General features: G+C 35.0%; 1 protein-coding gene across 3 annotated transcripts in view; it reads left to right on the top strand.

Annotated features, from left to right (window-relative positions):
• Positions 1-20,537, top strand: part of Vrk1 (VRK serine/threonine kinase 1) — a 79,266-nt gene extending 58,729 nt beyond the window's left edge. For 2 of the 3 annotated variants that reach the window (XM_027950922.2, XM_027950923.2), the window contains 3 exons: positions 1,746-1,924; positions 15,692-15,782; positions 20,115-20,537. In XM_027950922.2, coding sequence (XP_027806723.1) covers positions 1,746-1,924; positions 15,692-15,782; positions 20,115-20,146 — 302 coding nt within the window. In that variant the 3' untranslated portion in view covers positions 20,147-20,537. The remainder of the gene's footprint in view (positions 1-1,745; positions 1,925-15,691; positions 15,783-20,114) is intronic. The other variant, XM_027950924.2, reaches the window with a different exon arrangement.
• The last annotated feature ends 390 nt before the right edge of the window (positions 20,538-20,927 follow it).

Genomic DNA, 20,927 nt, shown 5'->3' with positions numbered 1-20,927 from the left:
TATCTTACATCTTGGCATCTGGTGAAATCTGGTAGTTTAAATCCTCTTGCACTGTTTTTCTTTAAACTTGACTTTGCTATTCTTGGCACTTTGCATTTTAATTAATAAATTTTAGAATCACCTTGTCTATTCTACATGTGTACATCATGCACTAAGTTTGCTAGAGCTTTGGGACTGAATTGATTCTTTAGATTAGTTTGGGTAACAATGACATCTTTGTAGTAGTGGTGAGTCTTCCATTTGACTAATATGGGGAATATATTCATTAAATTTGTCCTACAGTTCTCTTGATGGGGTTTTATAGCTTTTTCCTACAAAAAAAAATCTTGCTCATATTTCATTGTATTTATGTTAGGCATTTGATGTTTTGGAATGTTATTTTAAGGGGTATGTTTTAAAATTTTTGTTTTCCAACTGATTTTTTATAGATGTACAAATAGAATGCGTTTTATAATATATTTACCTTGTCTCTGTGACTTTGCTAAGTTCACCAATTCTAGTAGTTTTTTTAGTAGTTTTTTTTTAAAATTTAGATTCTGTAGAAGATTCTTTTACATGTACTGTCATGTTGTTTGCAGCTAAAGACTTATATTTTTTATTTTGCTTATTATGCCTTCTGTTTCTTTTCTTTCCTTACTGTATTGGTTAAAAAAATGTATGATTTTTTTCAGTAATGCTAAATAGAAGTAGTAAAATTAGATCTTTTCCATTTTTCTCTCTCAGGGAAAATTTTCAGTATTTTGCTAGACCCAGTGATGTTTGTTTTAGGTGTTTTGTAGATCCCTTTTTTCAGAATGAAAAAGTGGAAGTTTGGGATTTTTTTCTTGTTGTGTCCCAAGTAGCTACACAGAGTACCTGGGCCCCGGGCGTTCCAGTATTGGAATTAGTGAGTGTGTCTGTGTACCACTGACAGAATGCCTCCATGAATTGATGTGGAATGGAAGAAGAAGAGGAGGAGATTTAAGAAAAACAGATTTTGGCCTCAACCGGGATGGAATACTCAGTAACAGGGAAAACTGCAGGGAGTAGGTTTTACGGTTAGGTTAGGAGTTTCGATTTGAATTTATTGGGATTTGAGGGGACAATTACATATCTAAGAACCAGCATGTGAGGCAGGGAATATGTGGGTCTGTGGGTCAGGGGAAAGAACTGTGTGTGTGTGGCAGTAGCCCTGGAAGGAATTTGAATGTTAAACAATGCTGATCTTCTAGGAATTATTCTTATGATAAGGTTCTGCCACATTGTGCAGAAAAACCAGAAGCTGATTTTTATGGAAAAACTGGGCTTTCTTGTTCCTTTCTTTAATTGCTTTTGGTGTGTTTTATTTTTTATTAACACAAAGAATGCTGCTCTATTTTATAGTAATATTGGTTTCCATGCCCAAAAAATGTTGGCTGTGATACTTGTTGTACTTAAGGACATTTTAGTTCCAGAATTTTATTCTAGGTTCTTTTTTTTTTTTTAAAGCTGAAAACTACAGTTATGTTATGCATATTTAAATTTTAAGTCTATGTTCTCTTTTGTTATTTCTCACAATTAAAAATATGTTTTTATTTTGCCTGACAATTCCTGAATTGAAAAACATACTTTCGCTGGACAAATGATTAACAAATTCATATCTTAACAAGGTGTCCGTATGCTTCCATTTTGATTTTACTATAACCTTGAATCATTTTCTTAGGAGTAAGAGATAAACATGTCATATTTGTGATTAAAAGTTAGAAATGGTTGTGTTATTCTTTCAGGTGAAATTGCTAAATACATGGAAACTGTGAAATTACTGGACTATACAGAAAAACCTCTTTATCAAAATTTACGTGATATACTTTTGCAAGGACTAAAAGCTATAGGAAGTAAGGATGATGGCAAGCTGGACCTCAGTGTTGTGGAGAATGGAGGTTTGAAAGCAAAAACAGCAACAAAGGTGAATTTTGTTATTAACTTATCCTTCAGGCTTCTTCTGATTATAATTGCAATGAATACTGATTTTTAGGAAAGTAAAACAGTAGCTAAATGAAGAAAATAACAGATTGCTTGGCAATTAAATGTTTATCACCACTATGCAAAGGAAAACTCTTTTTATGACAACATAACAGTATGTACAGGATTGTAGAAAAATAAATATTTATATATTTCTCATGTCCAGTAGCAAATTATTAAATATCTAAAATGATTTTAACTTGAGATACTGGTGTCTGGCAGTGCGATATTGATGGAGCACTAAATTAATGATTTATGTGTTATTTTCTCTCAAGTCTTCCCTTAGGGTTGATCTTATTTATGGGTAGAGGAAAAGTGTTTACCATTTGAAAGTTGGCATAACTTCCCTTTTTTTAAATTTCCCTTCCTACCTTTCTTCTTTTTTTGTAACAGGGATTGAACTCAGGGGCACTTGCCACTGAGCCACATCCCCAGCCCTGTTTTGTATTTTATTTAGAGACAGGGTCTCACCGAGTTGCTTAGTGCCTTGCTTTTGCTCGGATTAGCCACTGGGATTATAGGTGTGTGCCACCACACCTGGATGAAAACTTCCTTTTTTTTTTTTTTTTTTTTTTAGAGAGAGAATTTTTAAATATTTATTGTTTAGTTTTTGGCGGACATAGCATCTTTATTTTATTTTTATGTGGTGCTGAGGATCAAATCCAGGGCCGTGCGCATGTCAGGCAAGCTTGCTACCGCTTGAGCCACATCCCCAGCCCAAAAACTTCCTTTTTTTTTAGTTTTGGTATTTTAACATTGTTTTGCTCTTTAAAGAAATGTCGAGTGTATCTGCATATTTTGGAAATATGAAGAAATAATAACTTGCTATCATGGAATTATTACATAAGCATGTAAAGAGCTCTTGGTATCACTTAAAAATTTAGATTTATAGGTGTGCATTGTTATTAATTTACTGTTGGTTATTTTTTGATACTGTTGGTTATTTATTGATAACCTTACTTTCTTCATTATCTGAAATTATTTAGTAAAATCAATTAGCTTTTTTTTTTTTTTTTAAATAAGGAAATGGAAACTACATTTAGAAGAAAAATATTTTTTCAAATTATTGGCTGTTTTTACTCTTGTTAATTCTATAAATCCCAATACATTTCTCTGGTAATTTCAGACTCCAAACTATTAGAAAAAAGCTTGAAAAAATTTTCCTCTCTTTTAAAATCAGAAACAGCCTATTAAAAGGTTTTCCTAAGCCTTTAACTTAAAAAGGAAATAGGGATTTCAAAATTGGTTCATGAATTTTACTTTCTTTGGCGAATAGCTGGTCTCTTTTTTCGTAATTTTATTATAGAGTCTGGAATTATATGCATGTGTGTTGTCATATGTGTAATTTTTTTCTTCTTCCTTCATAAGTTTGTCTTAATTGCATTTACTGCATATTTGTGGTCTACAAATGGCCTGAAAGCCAGATTCAGGATTGAAATGAAGAGGGTAAAGTGGAAATCTTGAGTGAAATTTTTCATTAAGATAGTAAACTCATTGTTGCACACATGTTTAAACATACAGCATGCATTTTATTGATTAGGACAGATTTCTTTGCGTTAATATTTATTTATAGCTAGCTCCTATAGTGTTGCTTTCTAAACTGCTGCTGATTGAGAAGATCTCTCCTACAGTGAGACTTGTCTAGAGTAACTCCTCCTTCCTTTGCAAATCCCTGTTGTTTGAATCTACATGCTGGATAAAATTTGTTTTCTGTGACCTTATAATTCTCTTGTGTCGTTGGGTGGTTCACAGGTCTGGAAATTTCCTGTTGGACCATCTCCTACATGTTTAAAGCTTCATTTAAGGCAGGAAAAAAAAAGTATGCCAAATTGAACTATGAGGAGTTTACTTCATTAGTTTACTGTTTCCCTCCCTGCCCCACCCCTTTCAATACCTATTGCTGACCCAGGGCTATTCTATATAGCAAAAAGATATTATTACAGGTTAAGATTAGTTTAGATAAGATCATGAAACTGCTTGATATCCATGCAACTGAAGTGAGTTAACTAGTTCTCACTTTTTCTCTTTTCATTTGTGAGATGAAATGGTCTGATGATACCACTTTCTAAAAAGCCAGCCTGCCTGCCTGCCTGCCCCGACACCCTCCCTCCTTTCTTTTTTTCTTTCTTTCCGAAAACATTTTCTTATAATAAATTGTAAATGCCTCCACTAAAACAAATGAAAGCAGTGTTCCACTGATGGAAAAGTTGGCATCTCCCTGGGGTGGTGGTGGCGGGGGGGAGCTTTCTCTGAGAAACTAGTACTCTGTCTCTTTTTTGTAAGGCCTATAATTCAGTTGTCTTTTTTTGCTCTGGTTTCCAGGAGACTCAAAACTAAAAATGGTGCTTTATACTAGAAACACTATTAATTCTTATAATTAGTATATTTGCTCCCTCTTTTCCTTTGTCATAATTGTTGGAAGTAAAAAGTATATATACTTTGTGTTTATCAGAAGTCTCTCTTTGAAAGGGGTAAGTTTAAAGAAGTCAATATATATTTCTTGTAGGGTTACTAGAGATATCTTTTATGGTACAATTTTTAGGAATAAATTAATAGTGGAATAAAGCAAAGTTTCTTTTGAATCTTGCAACCATGTTCTTTTATGGTGAAATGTATGTGCAAACTGCAGTTAAATAAGAAATTTGTCTACTTGGGAAAATATGTTCTTCCCAATAGCTAAAGAGTTTTATTTAAAGCCCAGAACTTTGGAATGGTGCAAGGCTGAAAAAGAAAGAGGCCAAGTATAAATATGCCCTTAAAAAGTACAAAGCCCAAAGATTTTCATTGTTGATTAGAACTAAACACTTTCATTAGAATGTACATTGCAGTAGTCATTGGAGTTAGTGTGCACTCTTAAATGAACATTCGCTAGTCATTGTAGATTGCCTAAATTATGTACCTGATCTGAGCTAAGTCTCTAGGCCTGCCCAGGTCAATAATGTGTGGTCCATCCTTAAAGAATAGCTTAATTTACTGGACTCTCTCTCCCATCTGGACTAAGAATGGCTTAATTTACTGGGAAGAACTCAGCAAGTTAAAAGAATGCTAATAACTCCATTAGCTGTTTTCTTCTAGGGTTTTGACTAAGATGCTTACCCAACTCAAAAGAAAGTGCTGGCTGTTGATTGGACTCACTTGACTTTTATCCCTAGGGAATTTTTTAGTAGATCTAGAGTATGGCCCTGAAATTTGTGTTTTATTTTTTCAATTTCTGACAGTATATATTATCCCTATGAATGATCTACACATATCTTCTTTCCTGTCCCTCATTTTACCTCCCATTTTTAAATTTTTTTTCAATTGTATTGTACTAGTTGTCCTTTTTTTCAGTTTCTCTTAAAACTTATCAACTATTGTCAATTAAACCCCTGCTGGTGCTCAGCCTGGAGCAGGGTACAAAGATTTGAATAGAGCAGCAGCCTTCCACTGAAAGTGTGCATCTTTCCTGCCCACCTGCCTATGTGCCTCGTCCCTGCTTTCTGACTCTACTATGAGCTGAGCAGCTTTCCTCATCTGGGTCCTTTTCTCATGATGTGCTGCCTCACCTTGGGCCCAGAGCAGTGGAGTCAGCTGTCTGTGGACTGAGACCTCTGAAACCATGAGCCCAAAATAAACTTTTCCTCCCCTAAGCTGTTCTTATTGGATATTTTGGTCACAGTCACACAAAAGCCAACTTAAAACAAACATTATTATAATTTATTTTGGGAAACATATGTATGTATTTCACATTGGGTATATATGTAGTGGATTACTGAGGCATAGGGTTTATTTATGTTCAGTTTTTTTTAGTGGATACTGCCAAGTAGTTTTTCCAAAGATGCTCTCAGTTTATACTACCATCAGAAATCTATGAGAGTTCCAGTTGCTCACTGACACTAGCTATAGCATTATACTTCAGTTTACCTATTTTAACGTGTGAACTGACTTTTATGTAGTTTTAAGTTAATTTCATTGAAGAATATTGATTTTTGAGCACCTTTTCATATGCTCACTGGCCTTTATTATCCCTTTTTTGGTGACGTGCATTGTGATTCTTTTCCCCTTTAAAAATTTTTTCTTTTAATTTGTCAAAGTCAGGCACTTGGTATGTATGTACTACATGTACAACACTATCTTTTAGTATGTGGTTTATCTCTTCATTCTTTTAATATGGTGCCTTTTGATAAATAAGTTTTTCGTTTTAATGAAGCCCAGTTAATCAGTCTTTTTGTTTAGTGCTTTTTGTATTCTACTTAGTGAAATTATGTCTACCTCAAGATCATGAAGATAATTTTACTCATCACATTTAGGTCTATAATTTAACAGAAATAGATTTTTGTGCATGGTATGAGTTAGTATGTGTGTCTCCCAACCCCCAGCATGAACCACTTATCCAGAAGACCACTGCAGTGGGCACTCAGGTGGCTGTAGGTTTGGGGCTTATTTCTGGATACCCCCTTCTGCACATGGGCTTGTTCTTTGTGCTAGTGTCATTACTTGTTTGAACTACTGGCTTCATGATTATATCTGCTGGCGTAAATCCTCTAACTTTGTCGTTCTTTAAGATTGTCTTTGCCATTCTTGGTCCCTTTACATTTACAGATGAATTTTAGAATCAGATTATGACTACAGATCTATTTGGTAAGAACTGTCTCCTTTATAGTATTCTTTTGGGTGTGCATGTATGAAACTGTGTGTGTATGTGGGCACACGCACGTAGAACTGGAGATGAAACCTAGGGCATTCTACCGCTGAGCCACATCCTCAGCCCCTTTTATTTTTTTGAGACAGGGCCTCGCTAAGTTGCCTGGACTGGTCTTGAAATTGTGGTCCTCCTGCCTCAGTCTCCTGAGTCAGTAGTATCACATGTGTGTACTGACTCGTCCAGCAGCAGTGCTCTCTTCTGTGAACATGGCTGACCCTATCTTTATTTTTCTTTCATTTATCTCAGTTGTGTTTGTGGTTTTTCTATGTCTGGAGGCATCCTACACATCATCCATCTCTATCTTCTTCTAACAGCTTAATTATTATTTCTTCTGAGTTTCTGGGATTAATTCAAGCCTTTCCTTTGTGTCGTTCAGGCATCCGCTGGTTCTGCTGTTTTTCCTGTTTCTAACATGTGAGTACTGTGATGATGACTGTTTTTTGTTCGACTCTACAGTTTCCTCCTTATGCCTTTGTTCTCCTGTTTTAAAAAGTCATTTCTTCCATCTTTTTAGCTTTTGATGCATTTTATAAACTATCCTTCCTTTTGGAGGGTGACATTTTCTTTCAGGGTGGAGCCTTCAGTAGTTGTTTGCATGCTAGAGAGTTCTTTTTGTGCTCTGATGTCATTGGCATGCTTTTTCTTTTGATCTTATTCATATTGAACAGGGAGTTTTATCTGGATTTGCCAGATTGTTGAATTTGTTAATCTTGGACTTTCCCATCTTATGAGACTGTTTTTCTTTTTTCCTAACAGTTTTGATTTGAGGACTCAGTATTGTTAGTTTGTTTTATTTGTCTAAGGGTGTGTGTTTGAGGAGAACCTGGTGAGCCATAGCCAAACTGTTTGGTCAGCCCACCCTTAGTTGCTTCCATTCTCTTCCTAGTTAAGAGGCAAAATTTTGAGTCATTAACTTGGGTCATTTTTAGTAACCCATATTACCATATCGCCTCATGGCTTTAGTTCTTTATGTTTTCTTTCTTTTTCTTTTTGTTATCTGATGATTCCCTGATTATTGTTGAAGATAATTAGTCTATAATGATTTCTATTATTTTGCTTTCTTTATCCAGACTTTTTTTTTCTGGTGAGGGAGGAAAGCAGAATCTATGGTCTTGCTCTTGGTGGGTCTGTGGGAGTAGGGAGTATCTCCTTTTTTCAGGGTCTTTTCAAAGTCTTGTTTTCCAAGCTGGCTAACTTTTTGCCTTCTAATTGAGAGGCACTGGTGGACAACTTGAGAATGGTGTTCACTCATATTTTGTTCCCTGAAGCTTCCTGGAAGGCTCTGGCAAACTGCTTGGTCATCACCTTCAGAGGTTGAGCTGTGAAGTTCTTCCACTTCTGCTTGTAGCTGAAATATTTCTGAAATATTTAGTGGTTATTTTGGGTACATTTCTTCAGGTTTTAGGTGGGAGGAAGCTGTGAAATGCCCCCAAATGTCCCCAGTCATTTCTTTTTTAAAACATTTTAACTTTTGTGTGATCATTTAGAGTCTGAGTCTTTTTTCCACGAGAATGAATTCTCTTAACTCCTCACAACTATCTCTCATATTAGAGTTGTCTGAGATTTTAGTTGTAGTTTTTGTTTTTTTGTATGCTGTGTATCATTAAGTTGATGAGTCTTACTGATATTTTTGTTACCAACTTTTTTTCTTGTTTTGTCCCTTCCCTTGGAATCAGTTTTCAGAGTATATGTTCAAGTAAGTTTTTTTAAAAAATATTTATATTTAGTTATAGGTGGACACAGTATCTTTTTTACTTTTATGTGGTGCTGAGGATCAAACCCAGTGCCTAATGCATGGTAGGCAAGCAGTCTACCTCTGAGCCACAACCCCAGCCCTCAAGTAAGTTTTTTAAAAGAACTTTTGAGTGGTAACTTTTCAAATCCTGTCTGTATTTGTTGTACTTGAGTTATTTGGCCATGTATAGAGTTCTTATTTTTGAAGAAATTGCTTTGTTATCTTCTAGCATCCAGTTTTGTTGGTTCCGTTTCTTGTTGGATTCCTGTTTTTTTCTAGTACTGAATCTCTCATTTTCTCTCTGTCCTGGCATTCTGAATTTCACAACAGTGTGTATTTCATCTTTCCTGATACCTGGTGGCCCCTTCGTGTCTAAACACTTAATACCCATCTTTAAACTCTTGCAAACTTGACCTTGGCATGTATGTACTTGCTTTCTTTTATCTCCCTTCCAAGGACCTCCTGCTGGAGGAGCTTGGGAACTGTGGAAGCTAGCTCTCTACTCTGCATCTCCTGACTCTTCTTCAGATTTTTCTTTTCTGTCCTTAACATTGTTCTGGGTGGGTCTGTGGCTTCCTCTAGCTCACTCATTTCATCCATCCTTGTTTTCAGTCATATATATTTTTTTCTTTGGGGTATTGAAATTCCATCCCCTGTCCTGGAGCATGCTCTACCACTGAGCTACGTTCCCAACTTCCCTTCCAGTCATATTTTAAGGAAACTGTTACTTTCTTTGCACCTCATCTTATTGTTTTACTATTGTAATGGTCTAAGTCTCTTGGAGAATAGCAATTATAAAAAAGCTTTTTATATTGACTCTTGGCATAGAGATTAGTTCTCTGTTAGAGTTTAGTATCTTTTTTGACTCTTTGATTTCCCAGATATTTGTCAGTCTATTATTTGATCATATTTTTTGTTGATTGACTAGTTTTAGTACTGCATTCTAGAGCCCAATTTGGAATGCCTGTGAACCTGTTAATGTAGTTTTCATTAACAGCCTCATTGACCATTTTTTCTGTGTAAGCAATGATACACACATGCCCTGTTTTGATGTTTGTGTATAATAAGTACCTTGCTATAAGAGATTATAGAAAGAAATTTTGTATCATACAAATGCCTTAAATGTTTCACGGGATGGAGGATTTATTTGTTGAAGTAATGAAGGGAATGCATTTATAAGATATGCTCAATATAAAATGAATCCATGTTTCTTTGATACTAGGCAAGTTCTTAGGGAATGTTAAACATTTCTGTGTCTTTAATGAGGGATGATTTTAAAGATTTTTTTTTGTGTGTATGTGTGGAGATTTTCTGTTTTGCCTTTAAGATTGTTATGAGGATTAGAAGAGGTGTACTAAGTGCTTAGAGCCGCAGCAGGCACTTACTAGGTGTGCAGCAAATGTTAACTACATTATTACTGTGGTAATAATTATTTTACCGACATTTAAATTTTCTCATCTTTCTGGTTTCTTGATGATAAGAAAATAACACATGGAATTTTTTTATTTGAATCTCTTTTAACACCATCTTTAGAACTAAGATTGTGTATTCTTAAATGTCCAGTTTATGAAGTAGGTATCAGATACATATGAATGAAGCTCAGCTTACCTTTTGCTTGGTGAGCATATGTGCTGTAGATCATTTTAGATAGTAAATGACTATGAATTGGTAAAGGTTGATTTTGCAATGAAAGAGAAAAAGGTGATTACTGTGAAATAAAGACTCCAGAGTGTAGCTCCATCTTACTTAAGTTAAAAGCATGTGTCAAATTAATGGAGTTCCTCCTGAAGGTGTTGATTGGTAAAGGATACTAGCAGTTGACACAAGGCAAATTTTCTGTCTGCTGTCTTCTGCCTGTGTGTTTAAGGACTAGGTGTTTGAGAGACATGGATTTATTGAAGGAAGATCAGTCAGTCTCTTTAAAAATAGTAATTCTACCATAACCCTATGTTTTCTAAGAATCTTGTTCACAAATGACTTGAGATCATTTAAATTCCCACTACCATATACTGTTAGGTTTTCATTGAAGTATTTTTCCATATAAATATTAGCTTCCTTGGTTTAGCTTTCAACACCTTATTTTTATTAATTCTTATTTTGGGTATTCTCCAGAGGAATTGGTACTGGTAATAGGACATCAACACTTTAAACTTTAGGTTGTTGCTGAGCATTTGTGTAGTACTCTATGTTCTGTCAGGACTTAAATTACTCTATGCTTTCTTAAAATATATGTAGGTAGTTATGTGTCAAACACTATTTTAAACTCAGCAAGGGTTATGTGTACTTTGTAACTTTCACATGAGACACACCCATTCAGAATGATGAAGCTAAGTCTCAGAAGAGGCCAAGTGACTTGCCCTGGGTCATGCAATATTACTATACATTCATATATATTCATAGAGCATTATTTTGGGGGGTCATAGAAACTCAAGGTACTTAAAAATCTACCCTACCCCCATCTCTTTTAAAGTACTTGGTTTTAAGCATAATCCTAAAGGTAATGAAGACATGCTAGCTACCCATTTGCCTTTCTCCATAAATTGTCCTTAAAACATCTTAATTTCACTCAAAGTTTTTGTCATCAGTGGTGTGACGAATAGATGTCCTGTTGATTCTGACAAATTAGTCTTCTAGAGCTTGATTCATTGAATCTCTGGAAACATCTTTTAGCTTGTTAAACTACCATAAGTTTGCTCATGTTGAAGTTGCATGGTCCTTGTGATGTGAAAAGGCCATTGTTGCCAATAAGTTGGATTTACTGGTTTCAGAAGTGCTGCTGTAAGATCTTTCTAGGTTGTGGTTGCTGTTATATGAAATTTTGATGAGAGTACATTCTGCTGCCTGGCACTCTTCCGTAGGTCATGCAATCGAGGCATGGTATTTTCTCAGCTTTTGTGCTCCTTAACACCAGAACAAGTGCCGGAGGCTCTGAAGCAGCTTTCTCTATCAGTTGGCCAAACTAAAGGAATACAGTAGGCCTTAAGAGAAGAGGTAGGCAAGTTATGACTGCGTGTGAAAACAGTCTCCTGCTAACCAGTGTTTCATCCATGGAGGGACCAGGCGGAGGGACCAGGCAGTGCGACAGCCACCCACGTGTCTTCTCATTTACTTGTTCTGACAGACTTTACAAATGCATCTGTATTTTTAGCTGCTCTCATATGGATTAGTGGTAATTTTGGGTGTACAATTTTCAGATAATTATAGTAAATTCTTCATGGTATTAAAGAGTGAGATAGTGTGAACTAATAAAGAAAGTTGATATTCTAAACTTATAACAAAGTTTAGAATATCAACTTTCTTTATTAGTTCAAGTACTAAACTCTTTTCCCCAGAACTGCTAATAGTTAGCACATTACTTGAGTTACATTTTCTTTTCCCACCTCCAGAGTAGATAACTAAAAGTGTTGACAGGAAAAAGATCTAAATGTAAACAAACAACAAATGAAACAAACAAAATCAAGGGTTGACTATGAAGCCATGTATGGGTCCATTTACACATGGATCAATACTCACAGAATGAAATTTTATGTAAGTGGGATTACATTGTACTCTTTGCCTGTGTTCAGAAGGAGATCAGTACTATTTTGGAAGAAAATTTTTAATATTTCAGTCTTCATCACTGAGCTCATTTAAAAGAGCAAAGCACTTCAATGTTTTCTAGCAAAATATGTTTAGATTATTCTTCAAATTCACATGTTCTTCTTTATAAGTCACTTATTTCCTAACCTGCTTAGCATCTTTTTATATCTTATATTTAATCTTTCCATGCATTTCTTACAACATATCTGTAATTATTTAATGTTCATTCAAATAATAACAGTTTTTGTGAGATTCAGGGTAAGATATTGAAATCATCTCTTTATTAAAACACTAGTTGACTAGTTGCTCTGTGGGTAAACATCCATGGATATTTATGTATGAAACCTGTGCTAAGTTCAGCAAGGATTAGAAAAATGAGCAAAACAGTCCTTTCCCAAGAAGAGCCATACATAGGAGGAAGATTCTACAGAGGGGTGTGAAGATCATCAAGAAGTACACACATCTGTGCACTGTACCTGTTTGGAAAAAATGCATCGAAGTCACAACAATGGGAAACTGCTGCTCCATACTAAAAAGTCACATAGGGAGGCAGCATAGCTCTGTGGAAAGGATAGGGAGCTCTGAGTTCTAGTCTTTTTGCCACCGCCAACTGAGAAACTCTGAGCAAATTTCCTCTGGCTTTCTTCTTTCCCCAGTTTTTCCTGTCTGTCCCGTGGATTTTAACTAAATCTTCTAGTTTGTAAATATTGTGTTTTAAATCATGGATTTGCTTTCCCTTTCATTGTTTTCAGATACTTTTGGGCAATGAATATCCTATTTTTAGTTATTATTAAGGAATATAGTAATAATTTGTAAATTGTCTATATTTGCATGATGACTTCAAATGGACTTAATCAAATAAGATTAAATAATTAGAGCAGTCACATAATTTATATTCAGAGTTCTTTAACACATGTGCAATACCAAACATTTATAAATATTAGGTTGTCAATTCTGTTATAAAAATAAATATGTATGATTTTGGAATAAGGGGAGGGGAATCCCAATAACACTGCCAGGGCACTCAAGTCTCCTTTGGATGTTGCTGTGCGTCTGATAGACTTTTCCTAGAGACTACCAAGAGCATTTGGAGGTAATCTTTTGGTGCTTGACTTGGGAAGCAGAGAATTGGTCTGGGGGTTTGTTTTTGAAGATTTTTGTTCTTTTTTCCATTGAAACAGATTTATTGGTCTCCAGTCAGTGTTGAGACCATCAGTACATTATCAGTCTAAATTTATTTAGCTGGTTTCTCTTCCTTTTTCTAAATGGGAAGTGAGAAGCTCCTAATTAACTAAATTTTAACCTAGAATATTTGTATACTCAGGAATGTAATGTGTAATATGTATATTAATGCCCTTTGAAATAAACCTAATTTTAACGATATGATATTCCCAAAATACCCTATTCTGAGTGTATTTTATAAGTGATTCTGGAAACCTAAGCATGGTGACACATCATGAAAGGAGGCATTTGGAGATACTCGGAAGAAAGCCTACAGCAAGTTTTTGGAATTTTACTCATTGCCTTATAAAATGAATAACATACTTAAATACTATTAAACTTGAAGAACTTTGGCCTTTTCCGTTGGTCTTTGACCATTGGTCCTTGCTATCACAGTTACATATGTTATCAGAAAAGTTGGGCAGGCGATACCTGGCCAAAATGTAGATCCAGTCTTGAAGCACAGGTATTTCTTTTGTTAGTTGAATACTGTCTGATTTTCATTCCTATGTAATTTACCTGCATGGAGATTAAGAAAGCTCCTTTTTATTAAATAAGCTTGAAAATAAGATGAATGCTCTAGGTTCTTGGGTAGAAAATATTGGATAGCTCCCTTTATAATGAGTATTTAAAAATCTGCCCTCCCCAAACTGGAAAATGCATTCTCTCTTGTGTGGAAAGCAATATAGTACTGAAATATTCCTCCTTAATTTTGGTCTGAACGAACAAAAGTGTCTGTGTTTATTCCTGCCTAATGCATCACAAATCTGCTGACATGCTAACCTTGGAGTCTTGGCTGGCGTTAATCAGGCCTGTGCACCGGCAGGCAGGATGCACCTAATGCACTCCATCAGTGCAGCTTGCATATGGAAGTTCTCACGGGGGAGCTGCCCTGTGCCAGCCGAGGGTTACCTGCCCACTGCAGTTATTGTATGTAATTATCGAACCAATCTGTTCAGCCCAGCAGGGTTTAGATGGTAATCATGAAGCAACACTTTGGAAAAGAAAGATGTAAGGCACTCTCTCCTTCTCTCATCAGTTATGTGAAGTTATAGCCACTCTTAGAGCTATTTTTGAGAAACAATACCTCCATATACAAATCGGCTAAATGAATGCCTTTTAAAGTTTAAGATTAGTCAAGTTGTTGTTTTTGTATCTGTGAAGAATTTTCTTTAGGGACATGGTGGGTGTCTCTGAGTTCTGATCTTTTTCCACAGCCACCTTAAGCATGTTTTGAAACAGTGGGATTAATTGTAATACCTAGATAATAACAGTTCTGACCATTTGTGGGGTTTAAGATGATGTAGCTTGAATAGAGTTCAGCTTTCTCATGTAGTTCTCTGTGGAAAAGAACCCACTGTTGCCATTAGGAGACAGAACAATGTGCTGTCAGCAGGTATTATCTTGTTTTATAGCGATATACAAAATGGCCCGCAGCAAGGAAAGCTCTGAGATGGAGTCTAACTTCATATTAATTGTTAGGAAATATAAGTGAGGACATTCTGGTGCATCGTGATTCTCTGAAATTTGGGACATATCAGATAATTTCCTAAATGGTACAAACTTATTTTAAGTAACCTACAGAAGCTCTGAATTAAAATTTGGATTTTTACCCATTTAAATTTGAAACTACATGGGACAAAGTTATAAAAAATACATTTTATACTCATGACAAATGTCCCTTGTTAATTATATAGAGAGATATTAAGTAACTTAAAAACTTGACATAGGACTGGATTAGCTAAAAATGTTTTAATGATAGAATGTAATAAGAGGAAATTGGATGAATATTTGGGAAGAATGGATGGTAACACCCAACCTGGAAGATGAATAGTGGTTTTTGAAAGTTTAGGAAAGCTTCATACTTTTAAGGTTGTTCATTCACAGTAAAGGTTAGGACCTTCATATTTAAACTTTTATTAAAAAAGTATTCTAAAAAAGAGAATTTATTAGAAGTTTGTCATTATTGATTCATGAGTATGATTTTATCACCAGTATTGGTGTTGTGTAACCACTGACACAATATGTGAGGTAAGGTGTGTATTCTTCCATTTTTCAAGTAGCTACCCTTCCCCTTCCAGCCCCCACCCCTGCCACATCTGAAAGTGAGAAGCATGACTATCATTGGCCTGAGTGGTGACAGCAAATTTGTAAAACGTTTCATTTTGAAAGTGAGTTTCTTTGATCATCCTGATGGTCAAACATAGCTTTCAACGGTGAACTATATTAAATATGAAAACTTTGAGGTGGATAGAACAAATATGCCCATCATCCAGACTGTGTAGCCGGAAGTTCTCTTACTCCCCTTTTGTTCCACTTCCCATTCCTTCTCTTAAGTAATAACTACCCTGAAATTATAAAGATTCTTCCCATATGTTTTGACACAGCCACACTGATATACATTCATGTAAATACTAATTACTAATTTATGATAGGTTTGTATATTTACTAGTTAGTTAATCAGACTGCATCTCTCTATTTTTATATGTAAGAAGAGAAAGAAAGAAATAGAGGAAAGCACCGAATCTAGTGTTGAAGATATGGAATGCTCAAATATACAGACAGAGGAGGCCACACAAACCCGTAAGTTGAACAGTTTTGCATACCTTCTATATTAGGCACAAAGATGCGTTATTTGGGTTATATAACATTTTGATTTTATTACAAAATATATGAATCTTATATTTGCATAGCACGTATCACAATGTCTTCTATGCACACATTATCTTATTTATTCTTAACATTGGTCATAAAGTTGGGACTGGGAGTTGGCACCAAGCAATTAAATGGCAGAACTGTTGTGAAATGGCAGGAGGTAGAGGCCAGAACTCTTAACTCTCTGACCAGTAACTTCCACTCCCTCCCACTGATCCACATACCTGGAGAGAAAAGTGAAGGTCAGGAGTCAGTACGGCTTAGCACACTTGCAAACTTCTTGCTGAGTTGCCTGGTTAGTCCCCATGAAGCCTGCCAATTCTCTCTCAAGTTAGGAGGCAAGGAAGAAGCATTACATTGTCAGCTTTCAAAGCCCTTGAGGCGAAAGGCAAGGTCTGAAGTCATTTCTTAGGTGGCTGATAAACTGGGCTGAAGGCACTTCTGATAATGGAGTACCTCCAGAAATGACATTAGCAGAGCAGCATATGCAAGGGCAGGACTCAGTGGACTTTGTCTCACATGTGCAGTCAGTGTGCTCCAGGTTTCAGGAGAGATGTTTGCCTGAGTAAGGGAGGAAGAGAGTCAGTTCTGCCCAGAAAAACTTTTTTTTCAAGATTTCTCTCCTATCTCATTACCTTTTTATTATTTGTTGATTCTGGACTGTTTCTTGATTTCTAATGCAAAGGCTTATTTTTGGTAAAAAATTCATTATAGTATAAATGTCCCATTGACTTAAGGCAGTGATGGATTTTACTTTTCCCTTTGATAGTTTCCCTGGTGTCTGTGTATGGAAAGCAAAATATTCAACTTTCAGAGAGAGTCATCTTTGTCCTGATTGACTTTTTTTTTTTAACATTTTCTTTATTATATGTTGTGCTTAGAGCCTATCTGCATATCTGCATTAACTGAGAACCATGAGGTATCTGAGGAGGCAGTCTATAACTTTACTCTGGAGACTAAAGGTTTTGAAGTAGTCCCCCTTTTTTCTGTTATTTGCTGTTTTCCCTCCCTCCTCCCCTGTCTTGTTCATTTTGTTGTTAGGAAGTGAGGCGCCCCAAGGAGCAACTTATGGAAGCCTGTCTCAGCTAGAGGCTAGCAGCAGCCCCTGTGACAGTGAGTGGGAACCAAGTTAAGGAGCACTGATAAAGATAGGGTGATATGCTTACTTTTCAAAATCCCTTACATTTAAAGACTGGTGTTTTTGGTTTAGGAAGGGTGCATTTTTCTAGTTAAGGCTGCTGCCCAGTAAGACTTAGGCTTGCAAGCGGAGTCACAGCTGTGTGTGGGAAGACTCAGGCTTCTCTTAACCGCCTGCAGGCCATTGTTACCTGAACTTGGCTTAATGAGCACCAGAGGTATTTGTTTTGATAGATAAGTGATTTTAAATTCTAGTAAAATATGAAAAATGTTTTTAGTGCCTGAAATTTTAATGTAAGGTCCTCACATTGATAGTTTTTCCTGTAAGAAAATATATTAATATTTTTATTTTATTAATGAGAAAAGAGACTAGACTCATAGATAATTTAAGGAGAACAGTTCAGATTTTTTGATATAACTTAAGATGATAAAAAATGATCAAATTTCCCCTTATTCATATAAACTCTGAATTGCTTTATTTAATTTTTAAAAAAGTTTTCCCATTGTGATTCATTTTTCGCCTAAAGTGCAAGTCAAGGTATTTTACTTTAAAAATACTCATTTAAGAGAAATATTATTTGGAATGGTAAAATGTGATTGCTTTTGAGCAAAAAGAAGGAAAAAAAAAGTTATAGGCTCATATAAATAAACATGCATGTGTGTGTATTCTCAGTTTAATGTAACTTGAAGGAGTAAGTCTGTTTGATTTTTAAAAAAAAATTTAAAGAAATATATAATACAATTCAGTGAATTTTGTGTTTTAGGGCTTTTAAGATTTTGTGTCATAATCATGTTTCAAGAATAGGTACCTCTAACAGCAGCTTTAGAAATGTCAGTTTCTTCATTAACAATTTTATTTTCAAACACAATTTATGGTTTACAATATGGTAAGAGATTTTTCTCACTGTGTGATCTTTCAGAATGCTGTGCCTAGCAAAATGGGAGCAACTTTCCTTTAATATCTATTTAGACCATTTTAAAAACATGTATAATTTTCTTGATACACCTAAGCTCATTTTGAATAGCTGGGGGTCCATTGTGTGAGAACGTACTCTGAAAGCTTTCTGCACGGGCATTGTGGGGGCTTTCTCAGAAAAAGAGAGGGGTGATGGGGTGGTTTTCAAGAAGAACAGAGGCCTCTAATCCTTTTATTTTTATGCAAGGCATAATTTTTACCAATTGAGAAAATTTGGTTATTTGCTGCAAGTAATTTTCCCCATTTACAGAATGATAAACCTTAAAAAAAAAAGTGCATATTCTGGCATTTCAAAACCATGCCAATATTTTAGAATTGTACTAAAAATTAGTTAATGTAACCATGATATTTATGGCTAGTATACCATGTCCCTCCTGTTCATAAAATGGAGATTACTCTTGGTGTTATTTTTGAATTATCATGGATTTTTATCCATTCCTGAGATTTTTTCAGGAAGGAATGACTGGTCAAGAAATACATGTTTTTAAAGGCACCCTACAAAGAAGTTTCCCACTTGTTTTTTTACTGTCTTCATTATACAATTATAGAAGAGTATTCTAAACTAATATATGTTATTTTTCAAATACCAGATTTTACACAGATCTTATGACCTATCGTCATTAATAGTGTATTATGAAAACAATTATGTTTTAACTTAAAGAGAAAAGAAAACAGACTATTCTATAACAATCAGAATTGAGTATTAGGGAAAATGTTGAATTAATAATACAACAGAGTCTCCAAGGTGCTTCATACTAATTACATAATAAATTCAGGTTAGCAATAGCATTTTGATTTTTTTTTTGCTGGGAGAAACTTTAGACCGAAGCTGGTAAGCAGTAATAGTTAAGAGCAAAATGTCAAATTAGGACATTAATGAGAATAGTGCTATTTGGATATAGCTGTATTGTTCTTTGTAATATGCCCATAAATTCAAAATTTATGGAAATTTTTTTATTGATTTGTATTGATTAATCAATTGACCTTGATTTTTGTGATACATCATTTTGTCAATCTCACAACCAGAATACTTCCAATTTTTGATGTAAAATTAATTTAAAAATTCTTGAAATACAAACCTAAAAATCTGCTGTGGTGTAATTTTAATAGAAGGCTATATCACAAAAACTTAAGAAAAAAATCTCAAGTTTTTAATTCAAACACTGTGTATTTTAAGTGACAAGGAAAAGGGTAATTTATATAAATTTAAAGTTTGCTGTAATTGAAATGTATGGTAATTGAATAAACTGTAACTTGCAGAAATAACATGTTACTTTTTAAATTGATCTTCCAGTTAAGTAAGTAAATAAACCCACAGTAAGAAAATCTTTAATAGTAAGAGACTATTATTATATACATGGTAGAAATTTTGTCCCAGACTAGAACATGTTGTGTCCTTTTCAGAAAAGAAATGTAGATCTCTTTGCTGTTCAAAGTGTTCACTGATAAATCAGGAATTGCAAGGCTGTGCCTCGCTCTGGTGCCATTGCTCTGTTTAGGGAGAAGTAGGAGGCCTGGGAAGGAAATGGCAGCACTAGGCAGTGTGGCCTGGCTGCAGCAAGCCTCCAGCAGCCCTGTTTCTTTCAGCTGGGGTGGAGGGCCAGGGATTGTCACTGGAGACTTTGAACAGCATCAAACATGATGCTTGTCTAGGAGACCACTTGGTGGGAGCCGTGTGATTCCCACTTGATTCCCAGTGGGAAAGGTTTTTATTCTAACCTAGTCTGGTACTTAAAGAGCACAGGTGAAACTTTAAACCCCAAATCCCTGGCATGCTTCGCCTTCTCACTTACCCCTAGGAAGTGGGTGTTTGTTGCTGTAGTTTATTTACATTTGGGGTCAGTATTTTAAATTTGGGGGAGAACTATTTTAGTACCAATGTAAGTTGGATGTGTTTTTACCAGTAGAAGAGTTCTTAATGCAGATAGACTTTGCTAGCATATTTTTTGACATATTAAAAGAATTAACATAATTTTCTAAGATTTTTATGATGTTGAGTTGTACCTTCTGTGGAGATTTCATCCACAAACTGATCATCAGAGTCGATTAGATTTTAAAGTATTAATAGCTATAGATAGAAGTATTTGTACGTTTGTTCTTTTGCTTATATAAATTAATGATTTAAATTTCTTTGATTTCTCTTCAAGGTTCAAGAACCAGAAAGAAAGTCCAGAAGTAAATCAAATGCAGTAAACCAACTTTTTTTTCCTTTTCATTTGACTTTTTTTTCTCCTTTTCTGTTTTAAGTTTTATTTTCATGGGAGTGTTGAGGGGTGGGAATAATAATTAAATACCTATGTCTTTGAAAAACAAACTTTTTTTAATTAAAATGAACCCTTGTACAGTTTATTAAAGATTAGTTTATGAAATTCCAAATTCTTCAGGTTTGCTCTTTAAGCTATCTCAGTCTGTGTGTGCATGAAGTTTTAGAGTACATAAAAGAAAAATTACTATGAAAATACACTTTTCTAATCATTGTGCATTTCTCAGAGTGGACAGAAATGTTTGGTGGAGTCTTCATTTTTAAGGAAAATTGAAAAATAAAGGTCTCATTATTTGCTTGGTATAAATATGTTTTTTGTTTTTTTTTTGTAGTGGTAAGGTTTGGTTTGTATTGATTTTTGTTGTTGTTGTTCTCCATAATGTTTATTGAGCACCTGCTGTATGAGACATGAGGTGCACACAAGGGCAAGGGCTATAAAAACATGCAGTAGGCACAGTGTATTTATGAGAGAGAAAACACACATATTTGAAAATTAGATTATAGAAGAATGGTATGAGTATGTAAGCCTTCTGACAAGAAAATGGGATAAATGATCACATGGGACACTGTCACAGATTGTGTAGAGCCTGGTTGCCTTTAAGGAACTCCTGTCTACCGGATATATTCATTCACAGGAGATGATTTTCTTACAAGTTTTATTTGTGTAGCAAATAAAACTTTTATTTGTACATCAAAC

Source organism: Marmota flaviventris, chromosome 2 (genome assembly GCF_047511675.1).
Source record: "Marmota flaviventris isolate mMarFla1 chromosome 2, mMarFla1.hap1, whole genome shotgun sequence".
In the NCBI taxonomy this organism is placed as follows: domain Eukaryota; kingdom Metazoa; phylum Chordata; class Mammalia; order Rodentia; family Sciuridae; genus Marmota; species Marmota flaviventris.
Note: the sequence above shows the minus strand (reverse complement) of the source record. Positions and strands in the feature narration are given on the sequence as shown.